Source organism: Caretta caretta, chromosome 9, assembly GCF_965140235.1.
Source record: "Caretta caretta isolate rCarCar2 chromosome 9, rCarCar1.hap1, whole genome shotgun sequence".
Classification (NCBI taxonomy): domain Eukaryota; kingdom Metazoa; phylum Chordata; order Testudines; family Cheloniidae; genus Caretta; species Caretta caretta.
The window spans coordinates 5,575,080-5,586,638 of NC_134214.1; the positions used below are offsets into that span (position 1 = coordinate 5,575,080).

The window sequence follows — 11,559 nt, forward strand, 5'->3', positions numbered from 1 at the left end:
GGGGGGAGATTCCGGGGGTGCTCGGAGAACCCTGGCAGTGCTGGGTGCTCACACAGCCACCACCATGATCCCTGCCAGGGGGGTGCCACACTGGGTCCTGCCCAGCCTCTTCGCTTCCTTTCACTTCAGCTCCCTCATGGGCCTGAGCAGCCTGTTCTTCTCCTTCCCGTAAGCAGGGCTGCCGGTTCGAACCCCCACTGGCTCAGCAGCACCAGGGGCTGTAATGGCCGCCCGGTCCCTTCCTCCAGGCAGGAATTACGGCTCCTGAAGGGCAGCGAGGACAGAGGGCGTCCGGCTGCAGAGTGGGGGTGAGGCCCCAGAGTGCCAGGCACTGCTGGGCATGGAGAGAGGGCTGGGATGGGCCTGATGAATTTAGCAGATGCTCCCCAGCACCTGAGCCCGTCCCCCTGACAGGCAGAGCAGCTTGTGCTATGGGGCAGAGCCCCCTGGGGTGTCAAGAGGCCCAAGGCCTGTGGGGAGCCAGCCAGGTAGGGGAGAGTTCTTCATTCGCACGGTGTCTGCGTCAGGTTCAGAGCCATGCTGGGGTGGCCCTGCCAGCTGTAGATGGATCTGAGTAGCCAGCGAGCAAATGCCCCAGGAGTCAACATTGAAAGGCAGAGCGCTCAGCCTCTGGACCTAGGCCCTTGTACACCAGCCAGCGCCAATGAGCCCCCTGCACAGCTGGGCGGGTTGGCCCCATTTTACAGACGGGGAAACTGAGGTGTGGAACCAGCGCGAGGTCAGGGACCAGCTCAGACGGCGTCAGCACCGGAGTCGGGATTAGAGCTCAGGGCTGCTCTAAGCCCGTCTCTCCCACACACGCACTGAGCCCCTAACTCCGCCACGGCATCTATCCCGACAGCTGGGGCAGGGCCGTCCACTCCTGCTAGGGATGGGCCGCAGCAGAGAGGACACGAACCCTGGCACCCGAAACCAGATCAGTCCTTCCCTGAGGGTCAGAAAACTCTGGGACCCGTCCCCCGTGTTATTTTCACTGGGTCCGACTCCACGGCACCTGGGGGCACTCCTCCCCCCCCGCTCCACAGACGTGTACTCGTGTTTTGTCGGTGCGACGTGGGCTCAAAGCCCAGCCCCACCCCCAGGCAGGAGGGGCCGAGCGGGAATGTCTGCATGGCTGGCGTGAGCACACGTCCGTGGACCCTGGGGCAGTGGAGACTCGCCCACGGCAGCCTCTGGCCAGCAGAAGAGCCCCAAGAGCTGCCAGCCTCAGTGCTCGTGGGCTGGCCGGGAATTTCCCCCCCAGCAGGAGCGGACAGGTCAGCGAAGGAGCCTGCCCCGGGCTCAGGCCAGCGCAAACCCAGGCCCAGGAGGGAATCTGCCCAGGACACCAGCATTAGCAACCTCTTTGGCCTTAGGAAGAGGGTCAGGGATGTGCAATGGCCCCACGTGGCCTCTATCTCCCCTTCCTCTGGGTGCCGGCAGATCCTGAGGGTGCAGCCCCCAACCCCACCCCTGCTGGCACCTTTCTCTGCCCTCCAAGCACTGAGCAGGTCTCCCCCTGCTTAGCGTCCGAGCTGCACCCGGAGCTCGCTGGCTGTGGGCTACCACCCTCCCCTCTCCTTCCGTTTCAGATGCAGCTGGCTGGCCGTCCACGTGTCCCTGGCTTTCCCCCTGGTCGCAGGCATCCTTTTCATCCCAGCCGTGGCCAACCTCCTGCTGGCCAGCTTCACGGACCCTGGGATCCTTCACCGAGGTAACAGGAGCATGGCCCAGGCTCCCGAGGGGAGGGCCAGGCAGCTGGGCCCTGTAGGCAGAGAAGGGACAGATGGTCTTTGCTGTGAAGGCTGGCCTTCTCCTGAGGGCTCTGCCGTTCTCCCTGGCACTCCAGCTCCCAGGCTGGGATGCCTCAAGTCACAGCCTGGGGTTTCCCTGGGTCCTGCAGAAGCCTAGCCTATGGGCAGGACAGGGACGGGCACCTGACTGGCCCCCAGTGCCCCCCGTTGAGCCGCTTACCCAGCCACGGCTGCACAGACGGAGGTCAGAAGCCAGCAATGAGCAAATCTGCTTGACAAAAATAACATATTAAATCCCTGTCCCCTGGGAACTAGGTGTTAGTGACGAGGCGCGAGCTCAGATCCTCAAAGCACAGCCTCAGCCACTGGCGCTGGGGAGACTCTTCTGCAGCTGTTAGCACTATAGGGTCTATGACACACTGTTGAGCAGTGACTTCTACATCCAGCAGAGGGCAGGATGCACAGGCACATTCTGTCGTTCCCTTCAATGACGAGAGCTACGTTCCCCGAGCAATGCTCCGACACGGGTGGGGTGGTCTGCTCCTGGCTTGAGCAGCACCTCCCCACTACAGACTAAGGGCCGTCCTGGGCCTCGCTGCAGCATGGCAGGGCTGGCACCCTAGCTGCCGGCAATGAGTCAGAAAGAGCGGGAGGGAAAAACTGAAGCAAGAAAGAACCAAAGTAAAGTCCCCGCAGAGGCGCACAGCACGTGTGACTGCAGCGGTCTGCGCTGAGCGGAACAGAGCATCCCTAGGCGTACAGGTGCGGGCCGCAGGCACGCAGCCAGACCAGTCACACCCAGCGCAGCTGCCAGTTTCTGCTCCTGCAGCCCAGGGGTCTAGACACATCCTGGCCTGGAGGGGGGGATCTGGTTACCAAGCCTCCCTGCGAACACGGCCTTTCCCTGGCCCTGGGAGCCAGGAGGCCTGGAACAGCTCTGTCCCAAGCTGGCTTTGTTTTCCAGTGAGGCTGTGCTGGTGCAAGGGGCCAGCCGGGCGGCGCCAGAGGCAGATATGCCCACAGGAGCCCACGCAGCCTGGGCAGAGGCCGTGCCAGCACCCCACTAGGCCCAGCCCAGGGCTCAGCCCGTGCCCAGCCAGTGCCGGCAGTGGTGGGTGTGTGACGGGCATGGGTGTCCCCTAGGAGCCAGGCTGAGACCCTCCAAACTCCCCACACACCAGCTACAAGGCGGGAGGTCTCCGAGCCTCCCTGCCAGCGCTGGTGGGATTTCCGTGGCCTTCCACTACAAGCCACTGTCCCCTGCCCTCCACCATCCCCACTTTACCCGCCTCCTAGCACCACAGATCTCCTGGCAGCCCCCCAGCCTGGACATGGGCCACAGCCGGCTTCTCCAAGGACTGCCTAGCACCTCCCACTGAGACAGCTGGGTCCAGCTGCGTCCTTAGGGCTGGGCGCTGGGTCCTGCGGCTGGGCAGAGGGTCCAGGGGATAATCTGCGACCTTCCTCACTCCCATCGGTGCTTTGCTGGATGCACATCGGGGCAGGCCCTGTCGCTGGGAGAACAGTCTCACTCCGCGCTGTGTCTCCCTGAGCCAGGGGCCGAGGGCCGGGCCGAGTTAGTGATCCGGGCGCTTCGGGTCAAGGAGAGCCGCTTCGACCTGCACTGGTGCCGGAAGTGTCACTACTACTGCCCGCCACGGACCTTCCACTGCCCCTGCTGCAACGTCTGCGTGGAGGTGAGGCTGGCGGGGCTGCGCTCGGTACCCTGGCCTGGGAGCCTGCGAGCCCACCCAGACACCCCTCTACACACAGATCCGCACCCCGCCCAGACACCCCTCTGCACACAGATCCGCACCCCGCCCAGACACCCCTCTGCACACGCCACACAAACACAACACCCTGCACACACAGATCCACACCCCGCCCAGACACCCCTCTGCACACAGATCCGCACCCCGCCCAGACACCCCTCTGCACACAGATCCGCACCCCGCCCAGACACCCCTCTGCACATGCCACACAAACACAACACCCTGCACACACAGATCCACACCCCGCCCAGACACCCCTCTGCACACAGATCCGCACCCGCCCAGACACCCCTCTGCACACAGATCCGCACCCCGCCCAGACACCCCTCTGCACACGCCACACAAACACAACACCCTGCACACACAGATCCACACCCCGCCCAGACACCCCTCTGCACACAGATCCGCACCCCGCCCAGACACCCCTCTGCACACAGATCCACACCCTGCCCAGACACCCCTCTGCACACGCCACACAAACACAGACACCCCTCTGCACACGCCACGCAAACACAGACACCCTGCACACACAGATCCGCACCCCGCCCAGACACCCTCTGCACACAGATCCGCACCCCGCCCAGACACCCCTCTGCACACGCCACACAAACGCAGACAGCCCTATACACACGCCACACAAACACAGCCACCTGCACACACAGATCTGCAGCTCCATAGACTCACAGCCACGTACGCTGCCCTGGGGAGTCCTCCCATGCCTGTTCCCACTTCCCCACTAGCCATAGGACAGGCTGGCTCACCGCGGCACTGGGCCAACAGCTGCAGCTGCCCCTGGAGGGGGGCCGTGCAGTGGCCCAGCGGGGACATGGGCAGCGCTGATGTCGGGCACTTTCCCTGCACACCCAGGAGTTCGACCACCACTGTAAGTGGCTGAACAACTGCATTGGCTGCCGCAACTTCCGCTTCTTCTTCCTGTTCGTGGCCTTCCTGTGCAGCTACAACGTGGTGATTCTGGCTTCATGCATCACCTACCTGGTGCTCAACTTCCACCAGGCCTACGGCGCCGAAAAGATCTGTGCGTATCCTTGGAGAGATGAGCCAGGGCTTCCCCCTGCCACGGGTCCTTGGGCACGCAGCCGGCACAGAGCACCCAGCCCTGGGCATGCAGCCGGCACTATGCACACACACTGAGCTTCACCCCACACAGGCCAGAGTTGTGGAGCTCCAGGGGGCTGGGGCTGATCTTTGTGGTCCACCAGGATGCCACACACATGCACACACACACACAGGCTGTGTCCCACACTCAGTGGGCAGGCCGAGGACTCGCCCCTCAGCAGGAGCACAATCCTGTCCAGACCTGGCTTTATATCCTTCCCTTAATCTCCTGCTGCCAGCATCATGGTGACCATCCCGGCCGCTCTCTACCTGCTGCCCCTCCTGATCCTGGTGGGATCCCAGGCCAGTTTCATCACTCTGGCTAAACGCACCTATGAGCTCAAGGTACGGGGAGGAGGGAGCCCAGCCTGGGGCTCAGGGCATGTGAGCAGCAGCTGGCAGTGGTAGAACCAGAGGGTAAAAGCTGCTCCAGGCTTTAGTCATGGGAAATCTGTCCAAGAAACCAATATGTGTGCATACGTGTGTACGTGTGCATGGATACATGTGCGTGCGTATGGGATGTGCATGCAAGGGGGCCTGATCCTGCAGCTCTGCTGCATGGACTCCCCCCCCAACCCCCTTTCCCATCACTGGGATTCTTGCCTGCTCAGGCCTGCATCAAAGGCGCATGTGTGTGAGGCTGGGTCCCTTCCAGGCCGCGCCTGGGGGGGGACATCAGGGCCGCTGGTGGGTGCAAGGGCTGGAGGCTTGCCCTCAGGAGGGGCTAGGCCAGCCATGCTCAGGGCACAGCCCCTGCACCAATCCGGCCAGGATGCAGCTGATGGCTGCAAGGCAGCATTGCAATTTAGCGCCTCGGAGGCGTGGCCCTGGGGTCGTCTTCCTCACGCTGACACATGTGCCGGCGGCGAAGCATCGTCCGCCCCAGCTGGTTACTCTCTAGCCAGTTCCTGCCTCTGAAACTAGAGCGGGTACAGGTGCCAACGCTGTGTCCCTCCTGTCCCAGAGCCCCGTCCCCAGCTCCCGCCGTTGTGTCTCTTCTGTCCCCAGCTTCGCGAGGCGGGCAGAGCGAATCCCTTCGACCTGGGATGGGCCAGGAACTGGTACGCGGCCCTGTGTGCCCCACAGGGACCAAAGTGAGTGCAAGGCCCCTGATTAGCCCCCCCCTCCTTTCACAATCCCATGGCTGGGGGACCAGCTGGGCTGCTCCCAGCTGGGGGTGTCGGGGCGTGCTGAGAACGCAGGCGATCGGCTGCGATCCCGAACCCCAGCCCGGGCGGGGACGGGCATCGCAGCCCTGGATGGACCAGCCTTTGGAGGCCCCCACTCTAAGCACTGCAGCGGCTGGGCTGAGTAATCAACCACCAGTGCCTCCTCCCTGGAATCTTGTACATATTCTCTTGCATTAGCGCCCGGGGGCCCCAGGCAAGATCGGGGCCCCGTTGTGCTAGGCGCTGTATAAACGTATACGAGGCATTGATCCCTGTCCCGAAGAGCTTCCAATCTCAGCAGACAAGCACCAACCCGGGGTGGTGGGAGGGTGTGGGGCGTACGAGTGATCAAAGTGGCCGTGTGCACACTTCCCAGGAAAAGTCCCTGGACAGGAGCCACGCTGTTTGCTGAGGGGCTTTCCCAGTGATCCATCCCCCACCATGCGGTACTGAGCAGAGTGTTACCGGTGACTCTCCAAGGGGGGATTTCTGCAAGAAAAGGTGGCCTCCCCGCTGGCCTTTCTGGGAATCACACACTCGCCTGTACCCTGCTGCCTGGCAGAGACGAGGCAGGACTCAGCTGCACTGGCTGAAAAGGAGATCCTTTGTGGACACACTGTGGCTCTCTGGCTCCCAGGCTGGGCTGCCCCAGAGCCGCGCTCTGGACTCAGCACTCATGCAGGGGCCAATTCACCACCATTCCCAGAACAGCTGGGGTTCCACTATCGTGGGTCTTGGATCAGAGCCATCCCTGGTTCTGTCTGCATCGACTGGGGCTCTGCCTTCAGAGCTGGCTTGCTGTGACCCAGCGGGGCATGGTAGCAGCTGCCTTCTGCCCCTCCAGGTACATGGTTCGAGCCGCCAAACCAAAGGCAGCGACCTGCAGAAGCAGGAAGGCATCTGTGGCCCGGCTCCTTCCCCAGATGTCACGTCTGAACACAGCATCTGCTGGACTCTCATCCCACCGCTGCCCCCAGGACGTGCCTGGCCAGGGGAGAGCAGCCAAGGTGTGTGGCTACTTGTTCTCGGCCGTGGAAAGCCTCTTGCAGGGCAGGGTCCCTGTGGGAGCCAGGTCTTAAGAGCAGCCTGCCCCGGAGGGGAGGGCTCAGCCAGGTTTACCAGTGGCCGCTGGAGGCAGTCACAAGACCAGCTGCATAGACCTCTCTTTGCTGGAACCTGCACCCCTTTCCCTGGCCGGAGTGAGGGAGGCCTGGCTCCAGGCCCTGAGCCCAGCACCATGGAACACCCTCGCATTCCCGGCTCCCTGCCCTCAGGCTGGCACCATAGACCCAGGAATGCCTGGAAGCATCAGCAGCATGGGTGGTCTCCTGAGAGGTGCGGCTGCCCTTAGCACCTGTTGAAGCCGCGGGGGTGGGGGGGTATGGGGGAGATGCCAACACCAGTGCAGGGGGCGGGTGTCCCTTTCTGTTTGCACCTCGTGGTTGATGGCTCAGTGCATCTCTCCACAGGCTGACGCCAAGAGGACCTGGTGCCCGGCAAGCCCAGAGAGGAAGGCGAACACGGCGATGAGAGGTGAGCAGAACCTCCCGCTTCTCACCCTGCGCGGCACCCCCAGAGCCCTGCTTTCCTCCGGGCTTAGCTCTGGGGCTTCACACACATGCACAAAGTCCAGGGGTAAAATCTTGCCCCCGCCCCCTGAAATCAAAACTCCCATTGACTTCAGTGTGGGCCAGAATGGTCCCTGTCCCAAAGAACTTACAACCCATGCAATGCTCCAGGGGTAGCCGGTTCACAATGGGAATGAAACCTAGCTTTTCTCTAGTGCTTTCCACCAGCAGCTCTCCGCGCACTTTACAAAGGAGGGCAGTATCTTCATCCCCATGGTACAGCAGGGAAACTGAGGCACGGAGAGGGGAAGTGATGTATCAAAGGCCAATGGCAGAGCTGGAAATAGAGCCTATGTCTCCCAGTCCAATGGTCTATCCCCTAGGGCACACTGACTCGCCTTTTGTAGCCCTGAGGCTTTTCCTTTGCCATTCGGCACTTCAGCGGGCAATAAGGATGGTGGGAGGTTGAGACAAAGATGGGAAAAGTCCCAGCCAACGACACAGAGGCTGAGGCTTTCGTGTTTAAAGGAAAAGACTCACCAGGCATGTCGCAGACATCGCTGTGTCTCTTTTCCACTGGGGACATGTGAGTAGCTGTCATGAGCCTTGGAGGAAGGTTCGTCAGCCCCGTTCAAGGCCGGCCTGGTTGGCATTTTCCTCGTTTTGATTTCTTGCTGCAATTGTTGGCATTTCAGCAACCCAATGCAAAATGTCAATACAAACGGTCAGAGCAATGCTTGGAGCATCTCCCCTGCCGCTAGCGCTGGCCGACGCAGTTCCATCCTGGGAAACACTTTGTCCCACACTTCGAAATGTACTGAAAACCCTTTCAAAGAATTGGACGATCTTCACAGAACTGTTTGCTGTTTTCTTCTACCAGCTCCAACTCACAGATTGAGACGCCAGAAGGGACAATTGTGCCCATCTAATGTGATGTCCTGCATAGCACAGGCCAGAAAAATTCACCCAATGAAAAACTGAAATCTATTTTAACAAGAACAGGTTTAGAATTTTTTTTTTTTTTGCCAGCAAATGTTCAGTGTTTATTAAATTAAAACTATCTACTTTAACAAATATGTTATAAATCACCATCTGATTTGGACCGTAGTAATACAAAAAGTTAATCAAGACCGACCGGACTCTAATGACAGTAGAAAAGACATGAACACACATTGGAGATTTGCACTGGTTTGAAGTCCCCCTTAGTAAGGATGGATTTTTTATTCTAAATTAATTCAGATCCTCAGCCCACCCACCTACATTTCCTGCTATTTTTGAGAGGTTTACAATCACAGTTAACTATTTTTAAATGTTTCTGCTCCCCCTTTGCTGTGTGAAGGACTCACACAATCAGCAGAGAAAAGGAAATCTGACTAAATAAGCTATAAAGGGGAAGTGGTGAAACTGACGTATAAAGAAAATAGACAAATTCTGGTCACCTTTAGGGGCTTTTGGTAACCGTGACGGGAGGAAAATGTGCAGGCAGAAAGGTGATTGTTAAACTGACGTCACTCTGAAAGCATTTAAAGACAGCAAAACACCAAGATGCGTTTAGCAGATTGATCTTGGTTTTATACATTACTGGGTGGAATGTCCTGTTTGCAGACCTTCTATGTGAAAGCCATTTGCTGCGGAAAAACACGGAATTTGTGTTTTTACAGAGAATCTTTAGCTTTTACGTTTTGTTAAAAAATAATACCATGCAGTAGGACTCCGTTTATCCAAGCCTCCATTATCCGGCTCTTCATATTAACCTAGCCAGGACTGACCGCCCGTGCCCTCCTGCCTGGGGCTGTCAGACAGAGCCCTGCCACCCGGGGCTTGGGCTGTCAGCCCCGGTTCAGGTAATACGGAGCGCCAGATAATGGAGGCTCGGACAAACAGGGTTCTGCCGCATATCAATAAGCCATGGCTACGGGGGGAGGGATAGCTCAGTGGTTTGAGCATTGGCCTGCTAAACCCAGGGTTGTGAGTTCAATCCTTGAGGGGGCCATTTAGGGATCTGGGGCAACTATGGGGGTTTGGTCCTGCTCTGAGCAGGGGGTGGGACTAGATGACCTCCTGAGGTCCCTTCCAACCCTGTGATTCATGGTGCTGTACTGACACCTGTACATCCTGTGACTAGGGAAACAAGCATTCAGCGTTTTTTGTTAATTGCTGGAAAATGTGGATTTTTATGGCTTTTTATTGCAGAATATTTAGCTCACTGCTAATGACCAGGCTTTCGTAGAACTCCCCTCAGCACTGAACGCATCTGTATACAAAGCAAAGGGGTGACAAAGACGGTGACTTAGCATGAAACCGTCCCGACAGTCCCAGTAATGATGGCTTTGATCAATGATTAGTAAATGATCCTGAGTGCAGCTGCTCCAGCCAGGTCTCCGTAGGGTCCCAGGCCCTGTGCTCCCGGCTCGGTGATTTCCCAGTTCTGCCTCCGATGAAGTGAGCTGTAGCTCACGAAAGCTTATGCTCAAATAAATTGGTTAGTCTCTAAGGTGCCATAAGTCCTCCTTTTCTTTTTGCCAGTTCTGCCTGTTGGTTAAAGGCTCTGTGATGAACGTTAACTGAGCTGCCCCCTCCCCTGAGGAGGGGGTGCAGGGAGTGCCACAGATGGGCACCGAGTGGCTGAACGGCCACTGCCCTGGTCAGGTGCTCAGCAGAGCTGGGAAGCAGGCTTTTCAAAAGTGCGCAGCTCCCATTTCAGCATCGAAATGGGGCCAGATTTTCAAATGAGCTCAGCCCGCTGGGCGCTGAGCCCTTGCAAACCTGGCCCTGAGCTCTCAGGAAAACCAGGCCCTAAAGGACTTGTCGAAGACCATGCAGGGGACGGGTGGCAGAGAGGGGACTAGAATCCAGCCCTGCTCTGACAGCAGGAGCCGCTTTCTTTTGCTGATGGCCGTGGCTTCTCCAGGGGACAAGCGGGAGCTGCTCCTCGCTGGGACTCATTGTTCCGCTTTCTTCTCTCCAGTCCCAGGCATGGCTGAGTGGCCAGCGATGGCGGATGGCGGAGGAGGTGCGCACTGGAAATCCCAAATACACATCAGCAGCAGAGTGGTCTCGCCCACGGCCGCGCTCCTTTCAGTGTCTGAAATTTAAAGGGACCCCTGACGGCAGCTCCTTGTATTCCAGGTACAAAGGTTCCCCAAGAGAAAACCCTGGACAAACTGATGAATAAAGTTTCTATCCCCAAGCATTCAGTCCACGTCTCAGCGGCTAAGACCTCAGAATGATGGGCATTTTGGTGCTGGCCTGCAGGGGCAGCTCCCCTCTGCTGGTGCCCTGCCCGGCTTCTGCCTGCCTAGACCACCCCACCACCACCCCGCCCTTGTGCATGCGAGCCCTGGCTGGGGGTGCCTTTGGGAGGACGATGCTAGAGGGCGAGGCATGGAGCTGGGCGCGTGATGGGAAAATCAGCTCGACATTTGTTACGTCAATTATTGAAGCAGCTGCAGTGCAGGCAGGGCAAAATTCAGCCCCCCCGGGTCCCTGGCAGCTAGTGCGTGGCACTGCTCTGCCTGGCACACCTCGTGTCTCACTCCCGGCTCTGAGGAGCTGCATAGGCAGCTCATCCAGCCCCAGAGGCAGGGGCGGGGTGGCACCAGGTGGCCAGAGAGATTGGCTTGAGTCACGTATCTGCCACTCCTCTCTGGCTGAGGGGGACCAGGGGGGGCTCTGGAGCACCAACGGGGGGGGGGGGGTGGCTCCGTTGATCACGTAGGGCAGAGACGGGGGCAGCCGTGGCAGGCCAGGAGCAGCCCAGTCGCCAGTGCCCTGGGCTGAGTCATTGCGGGGAGCGTGCTGCAGTTTCCACCCGTTCATCACAACGGTTCTGTTCCCAGTTCTGGGTTTCATTTCCCTCCCCGCAGGGCTCAGCTTACGGGGGGGCCTGCCTGGCGTGGGCTGTGGCAGCAGCGCTGGAGGTGGGCTGAAGATCTCGCGGCAGCAGGTGCCGCTCCACCAGTCCTGTGATGAGTTGGGCCCGTTCCGCAGGCCTGAGCGCCACCCTGAAGCAGTGGGCCGGCTACACCTGGGACGCTGCGGGCCCCAGCGAGCCGTGCTCCGTAGGAACGGCACGGGAGCCAACCAGAACCTGGCTGCCCATTAGCCCAACACGTGTCCCGTGGGCCGGAGGGTGGCAAAGCTCCCACCCCCCGGCGTCGCCCTGCGCAGGAAGGGAAGC

At 59.5% G+C, this 11,559-nt stretch overlaps 1 protein-coding gene across 1 annotated transcript; it reads left to right on the top strand.

Annotated features, from left to right (window-relative positions):
* Positions 1-1,131: 1,131 nt before the first annotated feature.
* ZDHHC19 (zDHHC palmitoyltransferase 19) lies at positions 1,132-10,569 on the top strand. Its single transcript, XM_048864222.2, has 9 exons — positions 1,132-1,277; positions 1,593-1,714; positions 3,312-3,451; positions 4,394-4,566; positions 4,882-4,987; positions 5,651-5,736; positions 6,656-6,818; positions 7,281-7,344; positions 10,348-10,569. Exons 1-9 carry the CDS (start codon positions 1,132-1,134, stop codon positions 10,473-10,475), a joined length of 1,128 nt encoding a protein of 375 aa, XP_048720179.2. The 3' UTR covers positions 10,476-10,569.
* The last annotated feature ends 990 nt before the right edge of the window (positions 10,570-11,559 follow it).

Excerpts from the sequence above, each read along its gene's own strand:
- ZDHHC19 (XM_048864222.2), top strand. The coding sequence starts at position 1,132 with ATGGCTGGCGTGAGCACACGTCCGTGGACCCTGGGGCAGTGGAGACTC. Across the intron at positions 3,452-4,393 it reads GCTGCAACGTCTGCGTGGAG|GAGTTCGACCACCACTGTAA; the intron begins GTGAGGCTGGCG and ends CTGCACACCCAG. Across the intron at positions 6,819-7,280 it reads GCCAGGGGAGAGCAGCCAAG|GCTGACGCCAAGAGGACCTG; the intron begins GTGTGTGGCTAC and ends ATCTCTCCACAG.